The 21,374-nt window shown below is 37.2% G+C and overlaps 1 protein-coding gene across 1 annotated transcript in view; it reads left to right on the top strand.

Annotated features, from left to right (window-relative positions):
* The window catches only part of TBC1D22A (TBC1 domain family member 22A), a 146,104-nt gene that overhangs the window by 47,138 nt on the left and 77,592 nt on the right, over positions 1 to 21,374 (top strand). The window contains exons 9-10 of the mRNA XM_082280294.1: positions 2,686 to 2,795; positions 16,820 to 16,895. Coding sequence (XP_082136420.1) covers positions 2,686 to 2,795; positions 16,820 to 16,895 — 186 coding nt within the window. The remainder of the gene's footprint in view (positions 1 to 2,685; positions 2,796 to 16,819; positions 16,896 to 21,374) is intronic.

The raw sequence follows: 21,374 nt of genomic DNA, 5'->3' as shown, positions 1-21,374 counted from the left end.
TTCTGAATGCAGGCTACCTTTTTGTTGGTTGCTTGTATTTTTACCCCGATGTGTACTGAAAAGGTGAAATTCCAGCACTCTTTAGAAGAAATCTATTACATCTAAATGACAGAGATCAGTTGTGAACTTAATTTTAACATTCTGAACAACTTCCATCAAAATCATCCATTAGGCTTAATCTTGAATTAAAACCTACTTTTAATGGAGGCAAGCTGTTTAGCATGTTTATTTTCTACTGTCATTGGGAAACTAAATCTGTAAGTAATATTTTTTAAAATTTTTGTTTTATCCTTATATTTCTGGCTTTGTGAGTGGAGCCAGTTAAAGCTGTTTAGAAAAAGTCTTTTTGTATGGTGGGAAGTTTCAGAAGCATACCCTGGAAATAAGTAAAGAACAGCTAATACCATGCTTACAGCAATGCACGTATTCAGATCAGCATGTCATAGATTCCATGCTACAACAGTTTTCCTCCAGGCAACTATTTCCTGTCTTTTACAGTTGTATAGATAACATGATAAAGATCTCTGCAGGAAACTGAAGAAAATGAGAAATGCTTCTGTAAGACTTTGTAATTGGGAAATTTAGGCAGTGATCTTTACTCCCCCAGATATTGCACACACTGGCCTGCTATTTCTGTCCATATTCTTTTATTCAGTCTTTAAATTACTGTCCGTTCAGATTTCACTCATTGAAAATAAATTTAATGTTATTTAAAACCAGAAATTGCAATTATGTTCTCAAGCACAAATAATATCATATGTACTTTTGGGGTGTTTTTTTCTTATTTTTGCTTCTGTTGTTTGTCCTGAAATCCCTTGTGCTTTTCTTTCAAAACTTTTCTAGTATGTTTACTTCCTCATCCAAATAAGAAAAATAAAAAAAAGAAAAAAAAAGAGGGAGAGAGCAGCATGGAGCTTGACTGCTTTTGCCCTTAAAATTGCATGGAAAAACAAGCATTTTGCACTGTGTACATACCCAAATAAATGAATAAATGCTAAATATGTAGATTATGATTTTGCATTGCATTCTGTCAGTCAAATGTTCCTTAACTGGAGCTTGTGCTATATCTGTGTTTATTATATAGACTATTTGAAATCTGTTAAATACTTGTTTATCTGCTTTTAGGAATTGGGTTTTTAAAACTGCACTCAAATGCAAAGGTGGCATTCCTTTAATTACCAGTGAATGACTACTGGTCCATTGTTTACAACCCTGCCACCTCTGAGATCCTCCCATGCTGTTATTTTATGGAGTCTGCTGCAATCCCCTGTTTTATTTACCAGATTTCCCTAGTAAGTAAATATGTTAACTAATGCTTTATTAGCACAACCTAATCTTCTTGTCCTACAGCTATTAATATTTCACAATCCAAAACCAGTGATCCCTTAGAAGATGTACACCCACATACAGACACCAATGCAAACAAGAATGCTTTGGTAACACCTTGCTACCAGTGTCTACTAGTAGTGGTAAAATCACTGGTATGTTAAAATTATTTTAAAACATATGTAATTATAATGGTTGTTACCAATGGACAAAAGGTAACATAATCAAATGTAACAACCTAAAGATGAACTTGGGGATCTCTAATTACATACTGCAAAGCTGTGAGACAGGCAATAGAGGACTTTCAGGATGCTGTATATTCTTGGTTTTCTCTTGCCTTTTACTCTATGCTACCTTGCAGTTGTGTAAAGGAGGAAATTCCTTCTTGGGTATACCATGCACAATTTAGGTAAAATTGATCTCTTCTGCACCTCCGTCTCCTTGAGAATAAACCAGGGCTGGGACAGATACTTCTTTGTTACTCATTTTGATACAGTAATACATTGTGAGCCCCTGCAAGAAGGAAGCTACAGCATTTACACAGAGCCTTCACAGGTCATGTTAAACTCTCTTCTGGAGCTTTGGAACTTTGGGAGTTAGGTGGCAGGCCAGCACATTGTGTTTCTTTTCAAAATGGATTAATTCAGATGCCATGCCTTAAAAAGACAGTGTAAAATGTTGGTTCATATTGAAGTGTGAATTTCTTTAAATGCATTTGTGTGGAAGACTCAGTTTCCATGCATGAGATGTCATTTGGATTCTGTGCTTTTCCACTGCTGAGAATCACAGAGTTTTTTGTGGGGTAGGAGTGGGAATCATCTGTTTTCTTTTGTCTGATTTCCTTCTAATACCAAATGCTTGCCTGAAAAACAAATCTTCCTTGAAAAGCTGTAGTCTGCTTTCTAAATAAATTTCAGTGGTTTTCTTAAAAGTATTTTTCAGGGCTTTTTCTTCTGTGAAGACTGGCAAAATATTTGCACATTCTGTGCATGGTGCAAACACAGTCATCTTCTTAGGGCTTGTTCATATATAGGACTCTCAAAGTGCTTCTGATCCTCTTTCAGGTGTGAAATGTTTAGAATAAAGTAATTTATTATATAATAATTCTGGTTAACCAGGCATGATTTGAGATTTTCACAGTCTGCAAGAAATTAAGTATTCATTAACATTTAAAGCCATTAGATGACACAGTTGAGCAATAAATGATTAATTTAGTCCCTGTTTAAGTAAATGTGCATTGAAGTTTCTGAGAAGAAGATAAGTGGTGGCTGTCTTTGTTTTCAATTATTTTCCTCATTCTTGCTTTATTTATTATGTGCACTTCATTGAGTTGTCTTTCTCTCTCTTTTCCTAAAACAGAAGAAGAAGAAGTGGAAAATTTTGATGTTTCCAGTCTGCCTGAAGAAGTGCTGCAGAACATAGAGGCTGACAGTTACTGGTGCATGAGCAAGTTGCTTGATGGCATTCAGGTAAATTGATTTTTCCAGTCTGTAAGTAGTGGAGTTAACTGATTAATGTCATGGTTGTGAACTACTTTAAGGCTGAAAAAGAGTACGTCTATAAAAAACAGGGGAGAAGTTGATTTTCCCATTGGAGAAATCCACTGCTAGTTTGGCATAGAAAGGAAAACAGAAAAAAAAAAACCTGTGCAACTTCTCTTGGTCAGAATGTCTTCATGTTTCATTGTGGTGTGATGTTCTAGAGCAGAATTGAAACCTCCGGTTCTAGAGGCATGTTTTGCAACTCTGTCACCAAGCATGTAGAATGGTTGCTCAGAATCTCACTGAGGCGGTGAAAAACTGGCTTATTTATTAATTTTTAAGTCAATAATATAGCAACCTAAAAGTGATTTCTGTCTTAATAGTTCCTGAAATTATCTTCATATTTTTAAAATACACATTTAAAACTTGATACTTATGCTACTTCACTGAATGTTTGAATTTTTTCAAATGTGGAAAATCTATGAATTAAGGCACAATTTTCTGTTACATGCAGCAAATTGGAGTCTAATAATGGTAGATTTTTGTGTAAATTTTCATGTGCTTATAATTTTATGAAGATAAGAAGTATCTACAACATTCTTTCCTATGACTTACGTTTTAATATGAATGTTTCATTGGCTAAGGTGCATTGTGAATTGGAACTTGCAACAGAGTTCATTTTTGATAAAACTGTTATAAAATTGAGTCAACAATAGAAGGCTTAAACTTTTTTGAAGGTTTTTTAAGTGTATTTCTTCTGGTTAAAGGTCAAATCAAGCTCAATATTCTGTGTAGCATTTTTGAAATGCATAGTCATTTTCTCATGTCGATTCTTGTAACAAATACTGGTTTGCTTATTTCAATCTCTCAGAATTCCTAAATTTTAAAGTACTTGACCACATAGCAAAAATATGTGAAAAGTTATAAAGAAAAAAAATGAGAGCTTGAAATCTACTGGAAAGGAAGAAACCCAGGTAAAGAAATGCAAACCCTCCAACTGTTTTACCTACTTCTGGAACATCATTGTCACTGGCCTGTTGCTCTATTTTTTTTCTAGGAAAGGAAGTTCACAGATTAGGTGATTTCTCCTTAAAATTCTGTTTTCATGCAAAACCGTCAGGCACTGAGAAGCAAAATATGGAAACTAATTGCAGTGGAATTAAATTGCATCAATGAAAATTTAAGCTGTTGTATAAATGGAATGGTGTTGGATGTATTCAAGGATGCACTCATCTATCAAAAGCAGGCTTGAAAGATTTTGCTAGTGGTGTGACTAATGATGCTACAGTTAATTCAGTGCAACTGCAGTGCTGCTGAAATAAAGGGGTTACTTGTTTTTCTTTTTCCATTCTCCTGTTTCCTTTCCTTTCTGTGATGATACCACTTTACTTAACAGATAAAACAGCCATGTAGTTGCAGGTTGAGTTGGTTGGAAGAACTAACCCTGTAGAGAAGGACGTGGGATACTGGTGGACATGACCGGCTATGTGCACTTGCAGCCCAGAAAGCCATCTGGATCCTGGGCATGCAAAGCAGGTGGGCAGCAAGGTGAGGGAGGGGATTCTGCCCTTCTGCTCTGTTCTTGTGAGACCCCACCTGGAGTGCTGAAGCCATTTCAGGAATCCCCAGGACAGGACAGACATGGACCTGTTGGAGTGGATGCAGAGGATCAGAGGGCTGGAGCATCTCTCCTATGAGGAAAGGCTGAGAAGATTGGGGTTGTTCAACCTGGAGAAGAGAAGGCTCTGGGGAGACATTACTGGAACCTTTCAGTACTTAAAAGGGGCTTTTTGCCAGGGCCTATAGAGATAGGACAAGGGGCAACATTTCAAACTGAGAGTAGATTTAGATTGGACATAAGGAGTACATTTTCTATGATGAGAGAGCCCAAAGAAGTTGTGGATGTCCTCTTCCTGGACGTGTTCAAGGTCAGGACTGATGTGGCTTTAAACAGCCTGATCTAGCTGAAGCTGTTCCTGCCCATGGCAGGAGGTTTGGACTAGATGAACTTTAAAGATTCTCAGTGGTTCACTGTATGATGCTGTAGTTCTAGCTGACTTACATTCTGGATGCACAATTATTTTTGTCTGAAAATATGGCATAAGGGACTCCTGTATGTGATGGTTTTGTCTGAAGTGTCTGAATAAACTGTACAGGGATTTTAGAAGAGAGGAATGTGACATGTGGTAATAACTGCAATCAAAGAATCTCTGCAGAATATTGCCATTAATTTATTCATCAATATAAGCTTCCATTTCATGTTGCCCTACCATATTGGATAAATTTAAAGAGTGCACTTTGATAACAGTTAGGGTCATCTTGTGAAATTTTTGGCTAATATGAACTAGATACATTTTTTTGTGACTTTTGTCCTTTCAGTGCAGAAGTGTGTAATGGAAGAATGATTGTATGATTGTATTTGTACCCCTTTATTATTCTTAACAGAAAACTCATTTATTTTTCCAATCCGTCCAGACAGTCTCATTTTCTTGATTCCAGAATTGTCAAAGGTGTTATTAAGACATATGTATTTCTTGCTTGAGTTTTACCATGTGTAGTATCTATTATTTCTTCATTCCTCACTCATCCACCCTCCCTTATGTATCTAATGTGACTCTGTGTATTTTTAATATAAGAATACATCTTTGAACCACAGAGATGTGTAGAATAAAGAACAGGAGTTGGCACTGGGCAGCAAGACAGTCACTTCCTGACATGCATACAGTTCTTAGCTGAGAAAAGAAATAAAAAACTTGTTCAAATCATGTGCCACTTTAGCAGGTTCCTTCATGCTGTTTTTTTATCATCTGGAGGTTCCTATTGTAAGTATGTTTTTGGCTCCAGCTAGAGTTTTGCAGAACTTTCCCATTAGTTAATGTTTGATCTTGCATGATAGTTTAATCTATTTTTTCTTCTTAGATTACTTTGCATCTTCTTTTTCTGTTGGTTGTCTCCAAGTTTAGGCTTCTAAGTGACTGTGCATGTGTTATATCACAGTTCTATTAAAATTTTAAAAAATGGTCTAACTAATACTAGGGCATTTTTTGATATAACTTTATCTCTCTAAAATATCATTTAATCTTGGAATCTATAGCTGTCTTATAGCAGTCAATTTTGGATGATGATGTATGTAATGGTTTTCCTTTTCAGTGCTTCATGAGTGCTCTAAATTTTTTCTTTCGTTTTTGTCCCAGAAAGACTATGCCTCACTGCAATTGCTTCTTATTTATTTCAGGAAAACAAATGAGAGCTTCTGAAATCTTAAGAACATATGATAATTCTGCTCAGTGTATGGCCAGGTCTGAGGTCAGATTGAGTTTTTCAAAGCTTTGTCCAGTTGGATCGTGAACCCTCCAAGAACAGAGACTTCACAGTCTCTGGGGGTTAATCTAATCCAGTGCTTCCTCATCCTTATGTTGAAGTTTCTTCACAACAGCCAGCTGGAACATTTTTTGTTTATGCTGCTTGTCTCTTCTCTTCCCACTATGCACCACTATTAAAAATGGAGATTTCTCATCATGATAGCATTGGTTTTATCAGGCTGTGATTAGGTGCTCTGGAGCTTTCTTTTCTTCAGGCTGAACAAGCCCAGTTTCCCCAGCCTCTGAAAGAGCACGTGCACCTCTGAGCATCTTGGTGACCTTTTGCTCTTGCTTCAGTTTATTCACATTTTTCTTGTATCAGGGTCCCTAAAACTGGATGTGGTATTTTAGATGTGGTCTTGAAATACAATAAATCATTTTTAAACATTTTAAGGGAGATCTACACAGTAAAGATTGAACTCTGGAACTGTTTGGTCAGAGAGGTTGTAGAATCCTGATCCTGGAAGTTCAAAACCAGAGTCCATATTGCCTTGAGCAGCTTGCTCCAGGTGACTTGGCTTTGGGCAGTGCTTGGACTCCAGAGGTCCCTGCCAACCTCTGTGATTTCACAATGAGTGCTGGGTGGGGTAATTGTTGGAAAAGGTCTGTGGACTCTGGCGGGGGGAGGAATTGCAGTCCAGCCAATATGGTTGATAAAAGCAAGCTCCGTTTATTAGCAATCCAGAGGCACTTATATAGTATACCAACTTGTTAACTCTTAATTGACTCAAACCTATCAAAGTGCATTTCTGCTTCTACATACTTAGACTACATTGGCAAGCTTCTACTAGTTATGTTATGATTAAAAGAATTCAGAGTTCACCCTCCCCTCTCCGGGTCTTATCTGCACAGCTGCACATCCTCAAACTCCCTTCTTGTTCCCAGGCCTGTTTCTCACACAGGGATTTTCTCATGCAGACAGTTTCTCACACTAACCTTTGCTTGCAGGCCTATTGCTTGTACAGTTCTTTTATTGATCCCATAATTCTGTCAATGACCCATGCCCCTGATCCTCTAACCATTCCTCAATAGGTAATCACTTCCCTCCATCTACTGGGCCAGGAGGCTGTGGCTGGCTTTGCTGCCAGGGCTTACCAGTGACTCAGTCTGAGGTTTCTGTCTACTGAGATTTCAGGTCCTTTTCCACAGAATTCATCTCCAGCCTGTATTCTTACAAGATGTTCTGATTTTTTATGCTGATTTATAAAAACCTGCTTCTGAGGCTGTGTGTGGCCATATGCAAAATACATCTTCGTTGTCTGTGATAAAGCTGGTTGTCTTTAAAAGACTTCTAAACTGTAGATGATGCATGAGCATTTTTGTATTTTCATCTGTATCTGTTCATATGGGAAAACTAGAATTATCCCATGAGTATTTTTTCCATGTAATTAAGTAGACATTCCCATATATCCAGATTATTAACTTTTTTTTTATTACTAAATCGTCCTTTATAACACTTTCCTCAATAAAGTCTCATTAACATTCAAGTAAAAAGTTCACATTGATCTGTGCCACCTGAAAATGTAATGTTCATGTATAAAATAGAGTATAACTTTTCATTTTAAGTTCAAGTATACTGGTAATAAAATAACCAAAGGGGAAATATGTGCATTGCATAATGATTTAACCAGATGTATTAAAAACAGCACAGAAATATTAACATAATTATTTGTCAGGGCCTGGTAATTTTTAGAATAAAAGTGAGATAATTCATATCCAGGGACTGGAGTGTGCTGAGGTACATATTAGCTATTCCTATGGCTGATAAAATAGAAAGATTTATGACCTTCAAAGGGAATCCTGCAGAGTTCTTTCTCACTCCTGAGTTATGGAAAGTTGTTGCTAACGTATGCCTGAAGTCTGGATTATGGATGGATGGATGGATGGATGGGTGGATGGATGGAATGCTGCTTGGAAAGCCTTTCAGAGGTCTCCTGGATCCAATAAATAACATGAACATGCATTTCAAATGTTGAGAAGTACATGCAGAAATAACTCTCCTCAAAACTCTTCACAGAACCTTCCTGAGGTTTATTTTAAAGGAAAAATAGGTCAAATATTGCTTTCTTTGTACCTTTTCATTAAACTCCTACAAGACAAGTTTCTTGGTTATGTCTGCAATTCATTTGGGGGGTTCGTTTTTGTGTGTATGAGTTTTTTAGCCAAGATAAAAAGATAAAAGGAGTATGTATTTTAAGTGTCTGTATCTGTCTGTTACCTGTCTCTTGTCATGGGAACCCTCTGTCTGCTGCATATGTGCTTTCATGCAAGGGTCAGGTTTCTGTATCAGGCTGCAGGGTCTACCTGTGCAAATGCAGTGACAGATTGTCTAGGATTTCTAGGCATGCATCAGCCCTGCACTTCTGGTAAGCTTAGCTAAACTGAGAAAATACTCTTTCTTCCTGCCTTCTTCCTGAACACAGCGTGGCAAATGTGGTGTGTACAGGGAAAATGGGATATAACTATCTGAGAGGCAGTCTAAAGAGTCTCCACTAGCATTGTATAGCTGATACTGAAAGACAGTACTGCAGTCATGCTCCAGTTTCTGTGTAAGCAGATCCTAATGCCAGTCAGAAATGGATGCTTTACAAATGTGGAAGCCGTGTCAGGGATTGTCTGAAATTCTGGCAGCAGTTATTTCTGTATGTTATTCTCTTCAGTGTTTCAACTGCATGTTCACACTGTGTGTCTGTCCCTCGCTCTGTGAGTTATAACTTCTGTATGGTAATAACTGTTTACTAATTTCCAGAAATCCAGGTTGTTCAATAATGTCTTGTCCAGGTTGGATCCTCAGAATGGGATAAGACATGGTGGCTTTTTTTTCTTGAAGGTATGACTATTCCAGGGAAAAGCAATGGTTTGTTTGATAAGAATTGTGCTCTAAAACACTAAAATAACTTTTGAGAAGTCATAAACATGAGAAATTTAATGAGAAATAGGTTCTGCAATTAGAGCAGGCAGTTGTGCCCACTCAAGTTTCTAGAATGGCTTTTCTTCTAATGAGAAATGGACAACTTCACCATTTTTAGTAATCACTTATCAAATGATACTCCTAAATGGTATTTTTCGTACTTTATCTGCATGTCATATATGAGACTGAAATCTTCTGGAACATAAGCCTGCCCACAATAGGCAATTCTATCCAGAATCATTTCTGCCTTTATGCTCAGATGTCTGGTTTATGTCTCTTAATAGTGTGCTGGAGCAAATACTGTTTTATGGTATTTTAAACTTTTATTAAAGGACAGGAAAACTCAAGAGCGGGAGTTCAGAAATTTTTCTTAATTTTACCTACCTTTCTCAATTCAAGAGATTCTAGTAGCTTGCTTGGTCACTGGAGGACTTACATTCCTCCCCAGCAGTTTGAGAAGATTGAATGCATCACTAGGGTACTGTGCATGGATGCCTAGTAAAAATTTCAGAGTCAATTGCAAAGTCTGCTCTGTTTAATATAAATCTGTGTTTTCCTCCTATTACGGACTCTGGTAATGAGTAAACAAGAAAGCCAATACTCAAAACTGCTTTGGTATTGGGTGGAATGGAATAGAGTAGGTAGGACATTAGATTTTGAAAATGATTTCAAGGGGATTCAGGAGAGCACAGACAATTAGGCATGTACATCAGGGAAGTTTGGAGAAAGTGTAAAATAAGCAGAATTAATGCTTAAAAGATAAAACCCTGCATTATTTAATATTTTCTGTACCTCCTGTAAAGAACAAATCTGGCAGCTTTTGGAAGGAATCAGTGAACCTGTGAACAACGTTATGGTTTAATTTTATTTCCAAAGTGCATTTTGAAAAAGTCCTTTTACTAGAAGTTCATAAAAAAGCTAAGCGCCCGTGGTAGAAGCATTGGCTGTTACCACATAGCGGGGAGAAGAGTTTATGTAAGTAGTCTTTGAGAGGAAACATCACTTTGCTACTTTTAAAATGAGCTTGTTCTCAGTATGCTCTATGCTGTTCTAATCTCTTTTGTCTGTCCCATTTTAAAAAGAGGGCTTAAAAGTTAAAAAAATGATAAGGAAACAAGATAAGTGTGATCAAAGGTATGGAACAGTTTCCAGGTGGTGGATTATGTATGGATTTGGCTAAGTGGAGGAATGTAATACAAGTTTCTAAAATGACGAGGTGCATGAAGAAGGTGAAGAGGAAGTTTGCTTTCCATCTCATCTGATGCAAGATCTAGATAGCATCTTGTAATTCTACTGAGTGATATTGTTAGAAAAAAAGAGTGGTTGAGTAACTAAGCTGCTGGGCTACTTGTCAAAGGATGAAAAGCATTTTGCATGGGTTTAGAACCTGAACAATTTGAACTTTTGTTGAAGAAAAAAATCTTCAAACAACTTTAATTATGAAGATACCACCCTGAGTTAGGGAAGTCTCCATGCTGCAAACTGGAAACTGAAAGAATGCTGCAAGTGCATCACTCTGGGCTTATTGTGTTCCTACCATCCCCTATAGTCATTTGCTGTTGGCTTCTCTTAAAAGGGAAAATCCAAGGTGGTTCATTTGCTTGGCCCACTAGCCAATTTTAACTTTGTAACAATAAACTTTGGTACTTCAAGTAATAGAAAATTGAGGGCAGCAGTAGGATTTATCCTGAGAGTTGTAGTTTTTGTTAAGGATGGGTGTCTTCAGAAGCTTTTAAGGAGGCTATGTCCCTTTGGAGGCCAATAATGTAGTTTTCCAGCCTGTCACTGAGAGTAAAATTTTCAGGAAGACAACAAATCTATTTGTAATCAATAGATGAAATATACTGTGCCATCAGTATGCTTCAGCATAAAAGTATTTTATCCTCTACCTAAAATTTGCAGCGGCAGCTTTTGGGATTGTACATGTTTGTATTTATGATTTCTAGCTGTTATCCAGATTTGAACTGTTGTCTCGCCTATGCTGTAATCCAAAAATATACCCTGAGCACTTTTGTCATTGCTACTTTCTGTAATTTATAATTCATCCACTTGTATAAAACTGAGGTTTGATTACACGGACCACTAGAAGGCTGGATCTTTGGTTCTGGTTCTATGGATACTATTCTAACATGAGAATCAGTACCTACAATTTAATAAGCTGTTGCTTTTTTTTTTTGTCCTATTATGTAGGAATAAGTAAGATACTGTTTTTCATGTAAAAATTTTGGGCTGCAATGCTATGTAAATATTTTTCCTGGAATTTAGGAAATTTTGCATTTTCAAAAGTCAGGCTTAACAATTACAATGGTTGACAGACCTTTTTTCTTCTAAAGGAAGTGTCTTGGAGAGTTATGGAACATGCTATGAACTGTGCTAACAGCATAGTCCAGCACACTCGTGTGTTTGTTCTTGTGCATGCACACTCTCTCTGTCCTAAACTGTATTCAGGAGTGAATTTACATTATAATATCTATCTTCAAGAAACATTTTGGGTAAACTGTGCTTCCATTGATAGTGTTAATATACATGGTGGCTATCATTATCTAGTGTCATGCTTCCCTCCCTCCTGCCCCCCTCTTTTTGCATAACTTTGAGAACAAGGTAAACCAAGATTTTTAATAGGGGTTTGCTTAGAGAATTCAGAAATATGTGAATGAAGTACTTAAATGAGTAAAAAAGAATTCAGGAGATCTCTTTGTGACATAATGAGGATAAGAAAACTGTTTTCTTTCAGTTGTTATTTGTTCATGTGACACTATTCTTGAACATACTATATTGACGCATAGGAATTCTTAAATATGCATCAGTAGAGAAAGTAGACATTCAAGTCTATATGTCCATATGATGTATATGGATTGCGTAGTGTATCCTCTATATTTAAAAGCTCTGATCTGATTGATAAAATGAGCAAACAACTCATGAACACATTGTGTCAAAGCTTTCCATTTGCTTCTGTGAATGTTTCTGATATTTTCTTCAGTACACTGTTGGTGAACAGTTTGTATGACCTGAAAAGATAAGAAGCATTGTGCCTCTGCTTGGCTGCAGTCATTATGTCAAATTATTGACAGTGTTTTTTCTTTTAGTTTGGCTGGCTCTGTTTCTCCTTCATGGTGACATGAAAGATTGTTTTCCATTCCTCTTCAGCTTGCTGCTTCTTCTCTTAAAATTATCCCATCATCACCTATTTAAAGAAAAAGATGGGGGATTTTCTTCAGCTAGTGCCTGCAAAGTCTCTCTTTCTATCTCTCTCTGTATCCCTCTCTCTACCCCTCTCTCTGGGAGGACAGTCCCAGTTAAATTTGTTATGAGCATTTTTCCAAGTTTTTTCCATTTAGAATTTCTCTACCCTTAAAAAAAGTAAGGAATTACTTAATACTTTTTTGAATGTTTAGTGAAGTCTATAATTTTAGTATTCTATTTTAAGTTATAACAACTGGGTTTTGAGAAATCCTGCCAGACCTAGTTGTAGTTGCAGGGAAGTGGGGTGGTTATACCAGCTTCTACAGGATAAATACAGACTACTAACACAAAGATTTGAAGCTGAAACAAGTTTTGATCTCTTGTGACATTATGAAGTCCTAACCTTCTGTATTGTAAGTTGAAACTAATTATGTGTCAGTCTAAACTAGATGTTTTAACCATTCAGCTGTGAAGCAGGTTAGCATAGTTCACTGAAAGTGTGTTGGAAGCTATCTGAGCAGAACGTCAAGGAATTTAGGTATTGCACACCAGTGCATGAATTTTTATGTTTATCATGGATTCTGGTGTGTACCCATGCATACTTTGTAATATGTGAATGCTTACTGGAAAGTGTCAAGAACAGTGTTTAGAAAGAAGAGATATTTTATGTGAACTCCTTGTTTTCATCCTGAAAATTTTTGTTGTATTTCCTCATTTGAAACTTTGACCATTGATAATGAGTAAAAGACAAACTCTGAAGTAGTCCTAATTGAGAAAAGGATTGTCTTGGCTCAACAGCCCTGGGCAATAATTCATGAATTTTATGAGTTTGGCATGTTTTTTCTTTTCTGTTTTACTGTTTTTCCTTCACCTATGTAGCGGGTTGGGTTTGTAACCGGGCGGAAACGCCAATTTAGTGTAGTGATTTGGTCCAAAATACTCATTATTGTTTATCTTCTGTGAGATAAGAATTAGGAGAAATGCAAAGCAGGCACCAAACTTGAAAGAATATGAAGAAGTTTATTAACAGACCTAAAAGAGGAAAAAAATATTATACCACCTTCAGAACTCTCCTCCTCCCCCCACCTTCCTCCCTTCTCCCACTGACAATGTAAAAAGACAACCCTTAAGATGTTCAGTCTGTTTACCACTTCCATAATAACCTTGTTCAGTCCATTTAGAAAGAGAAGTCTCTTCTTGCTCGTGCCATGAAAACATTATCACAACGAGACAGCCGCCCACTTCCAAATATTGTTCAGTCCATTTAGGAAGAGGAGTCTCTGCTCACATGTGAGTCCCTTCCCCCAACTTGCAGCTTTCCCACACCTGCTTTCGAGGGCCCACTCTTGAAGTTTTTTGGGGTACAATTTTAAGGTTGAGCCGTTCAGAAATAAAAGTTCTCTTCACCCATCTCTGGGAGCATTTCATCTCTAAGAACAGAGGCCCTTCTCCTTCTGTGGGAGCAAAGGGTCTTCCTCATCTTCATCTTTAGGACTATCTCTGGGAGCATCTCTAGGAACTGAGGTTTTCTCCTTTCCCATTTGGAGCAAAAGTCCTCATCGCTTCCATCTCTCCCTGTCCAAACTTCTCATGAGATTACAGCATCTGCCTATCTCAGTGCAGGTGCTTTTGCTTACGAGTTGAACACTCCACCCCCCAGATCTCACCTCGGCCTTGCAGCTGGAATGTGGTTTATCGCTGTTGGTCACCTGGCCTCTGCCGGACAGCGGTGCCACCATTGCTGAAATCTGGGCCGCAGTGGAGAGGGGGGCGGTTTCCAAGCCGCTCTGGCTGCCCACAGCCCTGCTGGGGGGGGTCATCCTGGAGCCGTGGCCTGGCCCGAGCAGGGGCCGGGCCCGCTGGCCCCCACTCAGGCCCCGCAGCCACCTGTCCCAGCGCCGGAAACGAGAGAGAGCTTGGGGGGGAGTTTGTCTATTCTTAAGTGTGGATCACAGAGGTGGTCACAACTTTAAGTGGCTTAAAGAATTGTCCATATTCAAACTGGCCAGCTGATAGGTTCTGTCAGGTCCCAGAGGAAGCTGTAAGCACTCCTTAGCAAGGACATCCCTTTTGGGACTATGCTTGCTAACCTATGACAACCTATAAGCACAAAAGAAGCAAGAATACTGGGTAACAGAACACCTTTTATTTTTACAAAGTCCTTCTCACAGTTTCAGGAACTCCAGAAAGTCAACTACAGGTATCATAGGAGGGGTGGGTACAACACAGTTTAATTAGAAGAGGGGACTGGGAAAGCCAATAAAGATCTTTCCAGTTTAGGTGAGTCAGCGCAAGTAGAAGAGTGACCCCCAGCTGTGTTCATTTGCAGCCAAAATAATGAACAGAAAAATAAACAGATGAGAGATCAAACATAGTGAAAAGCAAATTTACCTGTTTTCAAATCAAGATGGCAGTTTTGGGTTGCATTTCCAGGTGTGTATGGAGTAAATTAGGCTTTGAGAAAGAAAGGAGTTTCAGATTCATAGATCACAGTCAAGAGTTGCACTACCTAGGGAGAGACTAATGATCGAAGCACTAGTGTTTTAGCTCTGTGTTGATTTTCAGTGTTAAATACAGGAACATTCTTTTACAGGGGATCTGTTACAGAGGAAATAATTAAATACCATATTATTTATAATAATATATACCAAATAAATGTTGCTGTACTTTGAGTGCAGTACTACTTCTAGAAACCCCAGTTAACTTTGTTCAAATAAATAAATAGAACAGTGTACAAGCATTTTGGGGGAAAAAAAAAGCGAATGTGGTTTTTGTTTTAGGAGCACGTTCTGTAAAGAAAACGATTATGATTTCCTAAAGATGCTGTATCCTGGATATTATCCATGTGCCAGACTTGTATAAAAGGCAGTGTACCAGTGCATGGGATAGTTTCTTTCTCCCTGAAATGAGGTTATAATAGATCTGAATTCTGTGCGAGTCTTTCCATTCTTTCAGTTTTGGTGCTTTATTGTACTACAAGGATGCTCATGTTCTTTTTGAGAATTAATGTCAAAAAGGTGAAATTGTTGCCTATTTTACTTGGTGATTCCTGTGGAAAATTAAAAAATTCAGAGAATTATTTTTGCTTCCTCATCCATACTGTTTTGGTTTATATGTTGAGTTCTAATATTAATTACTGTGAAAGGGCTACTGCTACACCAGTAGAAAATTTTGCTATGAATTTTAAAATAGCTACTACTGTGGTCAGGTACAAGTGATCAGAGCATACAGTAGACTTTTTGATACTGTAAATTACTTGTTGGCTGATGTACTTACAGAATTATTAGTGTATCATTTTGCCTTGTGACCTTTTAGGCTTCACACTTTATAGCAGTTTTACAGAATCTGAAGAATAAATTGCAATTCAGTTTCGTAAGTCAAATAACACCTAAAAAACCTCCATGTGAATATAGTCAAAAGGGTCAATAAGACTTCTTTTGTTTCTAATAGAAAACCGTATCAGGATACATAAAAATGAACTGATAATCATCTCTTTTACTCTAAGACCAAGTAGAAATTTGAAATAAAGACAAGAAAAATTAATATTTCAATGTAAGTGAAAAAAATGTTAGAGTAATTTTTGGGATTACTCAGCTCCAATTGATAAAGGAACTACTCAAACAGTAGCAGTTGAGGCAAAACATTCTTTACCTTTCTTTTCTGTGTATGTGGTGGTTACACAAAAAAAATTCTACATATCAACTTTCTTTTAAAATACATATGTGTAATTTTCTTTTCTTGAATCTCTCAAGAACCACAGGAAGACAACTGTAACAAAATGAGCTGAATGGAGGGATTGTCAATTAAATATTCAGAAAGATTGCTGTATATTTAAATAATTTCATTATTTTAATAGATTGATCACTTTGTGTTTCAAGCAGAGATATCTTTTTTGCTCTCATTATTTAAAACTCAAGTCTATATTATAGAGCTGCAATCTGCAAATTAAAAATCCATTTAGAGTTAATCCATTCAAAGAAATATATGCAAATATAATGCCTTTTTAGCTACTTAGCTTGTGTATTAGATTTTGATTTATGATATTAGCTGTAATCTTGGGTTCAGAACAGTTATGAGTACATTAAAACAGACTTTTGATTTCTTATTCTGCTTGAAGTTATCACTCTGCAATTCTAAAGATCACATTCTTTCCCTGTCTCTGATTATAGGCTAAATTTTCATATTTCCTACATTATTTGTAGAATTGTAAATTTATGAGAAAAAAATCACCTTAAAAATCTCTAGCATGGCGCATTTTGGCATGTAAGATGAGGGCCTTTTAAAGTTACTTGGATTTCTGCAATAAAGTAATTCCACTAGATTGGGAAGTAGAGAGCAATTGATGCAGGAATATCTATACAGAATATACTGTTAGAGGTGGGAACTCACAGGACTGTACAGTGTGATGATTTACTGTTTTACTGTAGAAGCAGACCTAGGAAATATAGACGCTAAACAGAAACACCGTAAGAAAACAGAGAAAAATACATGGATTTAAGAAAAGAAACCTTTTTTGCTTTTCTGCAACTAGTATTTTTATGTGGTCTCCTTTTTAGGACAACTACACATTTGCACAGCCAGGAATTCAGAAGAAAGTGAAGATGTTGGAAGAACTTGTTAGTCGGATTGATGGTAAGTCTCAAAGGCTAAACTAATTTCTAACTGATGTTACATTGAATGTGTTTAGTTAAAATGTTTGTGAGAAAAGCCAACATCACTGCAGTCGCCTGCAATGGTGTGGTAACATCTCCTTCCTCCGGTGAGGTGTCATCATTAGTTTGTGGCACACTGGCCTTTGTGGATGATTGTTGTGCATCATTTAAAAGAAAGCCACTAGAGCATGAGCCTCTTTCATTACTTTTTATTAAGGCAATATAATCCAAATTCAATGGCAATTTCTTCGCAGCAGAGTAATGACCACATACAAAAGGCAGCCAGTATTCATTTCCCATTAAGCCTCAATGGTTGTTGTAATGTGGGCAAGTCACAGTGGTTGTTTATGGTTGTCCTTCGGCACTATGTTTTGTGCCTTTGTGCATCATTTTGCTATCTGGAATGCTGCATAATTTCTCTGTGGAATCCAATTAATTATGAACTCTGGAAATAACATCTTTAATTTTATAGATAAATTACAGTGTGTGCAGGGGTAATTTTAGATTATGCTTTCATGTTTTAGCAGCGCACTTTGAAATATTTTCTACCTTCATCCTTAAAATGATTCCTTTCATGAAATGCTGACTGTCGTATAGCTAGAATAGAGTTTAATTAAATGAAATGCAAGAGATAATGCTTGCCCATTCTAAACATACTCTCTTGATAGTTTATTAAATTAATGAACAGAGTATTAACAAAATGCAGCCAAGGAGAACCAGGCATATATTTGCAACACTAGCCTGTCAGTGATGACTTAGAAAAAATATTTCTTCTGTAGCTTAATATTTGATAATCTTCTTGGAAACATTAATTCCCTCTTTTTGTTACATATACTATGAAGGTTCTGTTGTGCCAGTGCTGGCCGTAGGAGATTTTGTCTGCTTGTGTATACATCCTTAATATTTGATAATGGTCTTTGTGTTTTTCTAGAATGTTAAAGTATTTTTAATGATCAAAAACCAAGGGCAGGAGAACAGTGTTTGTCTAATGTTACATTATGAACTTAAATGTATGTAAAAACTTTTTTCGTAGGTATATTTTTTTTTAAATGCAAGTGAATATGAAAAATATAAGGGCATATTTCTGTATATTGGGTTGCTAAATATTTCTATTAAAAATATAGGTAAATCAGTGTATTTTGTTACTTCAAAAATAATCTAACTTCTTGTAATGTGACTTTTTATATGTAATTTTAGTCTTGTGCCAATATTGATGTTTACATTTCAGAAACAAATGATTGTATAGTAAATGACGTGTCTAATTAAAATTCCTATAAATAGACTTCCTTAACTTGGTCAATGAACATTTATATAAACAAATTGTTTAACCAAGTTTTTAAAACTAGAAATAGCATTCTGATTGCCAACTTTATTGTTTGATTTAATAAAAATATTAAGTATAATACAATATATTATTGTTTAGTTTAAGGAAAAAAGAAATGCTGAAGTCCTATTTGTACCTTCAGTGCTTTAGGGATATAGTTAAATAATTTCTCTCAATTTTTAGGTTTAGGAAGCATTATTTTTAAAGCTTCACACTTTAAAAAAACAAGTCGTCTTATAGGGTCCTTTGATCATCCTTTGTAGCTGAAAGTAAAGTGTGGATTCCTGTTTTTTATCTAATATAAAATAAAGTTGTGAGATCTTTATAATTTTTTTGTTAGTTCTCAGTAGATGTCATGAGTGTTTGCTAGTAAATATTGATGGAAATTTAGAACTGCTTAGGTTATATGGGGCCTCTGGAAGTCAGTGTTCCAAGCCTTTGCCCTTGCCTTGATCACTCTTTATCTAATGGGACAGGGCCAACTTAGATCAGGCTGTGTGGAGTCTTGCCCTGTTGAGTTTTGAGTGATTCCGAGGATGGAGATTCTGCAGCTTCTTTGGGTAAGAATATTGGAAGTTTGACTACTTCTGCTGACATTTTTTTTTATATAAATAATTATTTTTTTAAATTGAGCTTATGTCTACCAGCTTTTATTTTGTCTCAGTATACCTCTGAGAAGAATTTGGCTCCATGTTCTGTACATGCTCCCATTAGGTAGTTGCACCTATTCATAGACTTTTTTTATGGTTGAGCAAATGGAGTTCTATCATCCTCTTTTCGTGTGTGAAGTGCTCCAGCTTCCTCTGCCCCCCCCCGGGCTTGCTCATGTGTGCCAGTGGCACAGAATTGGAGGTAATGCTGCAGACATGGTTTCCCAAGTGGCGAATACAGAGAAAGAATCGCTTCTCCTGACCTGTTGGCTTCTTTCTTGCTTAGAAAGCCCAACATATATTTGGCCTTACTTTCTGCAAGGACATTCTTGGGTACAGCCTGTTGTCCGTGAGGATCCCCAAGTCCTTCTCGGCAGAGCTGCTCTCCATCAAGTTGTGCCCAGGCAGTGCTTGTTGAATGAGACTGTTCCATCCCAGAGAGAGGACACTTGCCTCTCCTGAACCTCAGGAGGTTCCTCTTAGCCATTCCTTCAGCCTGCCAAGGTTCATTCAAAGAGTAGCCCTCACTTCCAACGTGTCAAGCACTCCTCCCCACCATTTGCAAACACGGCGTCTACTCTGTGCTATCGTTAGTTTTTAACAAAGGTATTGGCCCCAGTGCTGACTTTGGAGGGATACCATTAGTAATTAGTGGTCAATTGGGCTTTGTATTGCTGATCACAACCTAATTTATAATGCAGGTGTACAGTTAAATGTTTTGGATATTAAAGATACACATTTTTCAATATTCTTTGGGCTGTTGCTTTTTGTCTAGAAGACTGTCCAGTCAGTTACTTTTTTTTGCAAGGAAAGCACACCAAAGTATGTGTAAGATCAAAATAAAGTTTTAGTTGTTAATTAGACAATGCTGGTTGTGTACTGCAGTACATTTTGGATGCCTCAGCTCAGGGATCCTGAACTTGTTGGCTTTTTGGTGGAATCGTGGCATAATTTGATTGAATATTATGGTTTAGTCTTAATTTCCTTTTTGCTTTTGTCTTTTTATACTGGGTTTGCTATACTGCAGTTAAAGGAAAATGTATGGTTGATATAAATTCAGTGGCTTTGCCTTTTAAAAAAGCCTCTCATGATCCGTATTTGCTGTACTTATCCTAAGTACTCATTAAGGTTACTGTGCAAGAAAATAATATTCCTGTTGGTACTGTGTCACATTATTTTCTCAATGCTGGATAGCTGCATGGTTATCATGGCGTCCTGCAGTGGAAGGGAGAAGAAGAGAGATCCAACAGGCAGGCATTGTGCAGCACGATTCCTTTATTTAATTATTTTACAACTCTTTTATAGACTTTTTTCTTCATAGTCTAATTGGTCAAAGGATCAGCCACCCCCCTGGGGTGATTGGCTAAAATCCTAAAACATCCATTGTCAAAATATTTTTCTACTGCATCATAAACAAAGCTCTACAAGGTCACAAGTTCATAGTTTATAGAACTCTACAAATATCTTCCATGAGAGAGAAAAATATTTCACGGGACTGGAAAGAAGCAAGAAAAATTCTTCCTAGCAGCAATATTTGTATCCACACACGGTGAAGTGAATCTTGATGTAGTAAGTAGCTGTGTGAGTGGTTGAAGCTTGTGCTACTTATTTGCTAATAATAATGGATTACCAGTATATGAAAGGTGATGCTTGTGCTTTGGAGAGTGCTAATGCATTATGTCAGTGATTCAAGCAACCTTCATCAACCCAGCCATATGGATCACAACTCCCCTTAAAGTAACTGTCCTTGTGTGTACACTCCAGTGTGGAAGGTATCTTTTTAGCTTTATACCGGCTAGCACTTGTATTTCAATGCCTTAGAAAGCCCCGAGCAGCCTTGAGAGGTAGCACGGGCGATCTAGCACTTTGGTAGCTCTAAAATCGGTACCTGAATCAGCTGCAGAGCAAATACCATCAGCAGAAGCAAAGAGGGAGAAATATAGCTCCCTGCCCGCTCAATTCCCTGCAGTTAGAAGCTTTCAAACGAGACAGACAACCAGAGATGTTCGCAGGAAAGTCGCTGAGCTGAGTGAGAGGGCGTGGCCTCTCCTCGACCATCTTTTGTTAGGAGAAGGGGAAAGGGGAGGACTGGGGGCGGACCCGGGGTGAGCGGCCAATCAGACACTGCTGAAGAGTCTGAGTTACATTTGGCTTTGCCCGCGCTTGGAACAAAGGACCTCTGAGCACATGTCTTTGGGAGGGGGGAGGGGAAGCTCGGAACAGGCAGCAACACTCCAGAACATTACCGAAGATTTCAAACAGCCAAAATACTCTCTTAATTTATTCATAATCTCATTCTGCTTAAACTCTAGAAAATAATTTTGATGAATTTTGTTTAATGGAAGTTTTCTAGTTTGTTAATAGAATATTGTTATAGATGAGATGGAGTTTGAAGATAAAATATTATTCAATCTCATTAATGTTCTTGTCATCATCATTCAGGTTTTTCTTGGAATTATACAAAAAAATTGAGAGGGAGGATCAA

Source organism: Coloeus monedula (assembly GCF_965178545.1).
Source record: "Coloeus monedula genome assembly, chromosome: 4".
Taxonomy (NCBI): Eukaryota; Metazoa; Chordata; class Aves; order Passeriformes; family Corvidae; genus Coloeus; species Coloeus monedula.
Note: the sequence above shows the minus strand (reverse complement) of the source record. Positions and strands in the feature narration are given on the sequence as shown.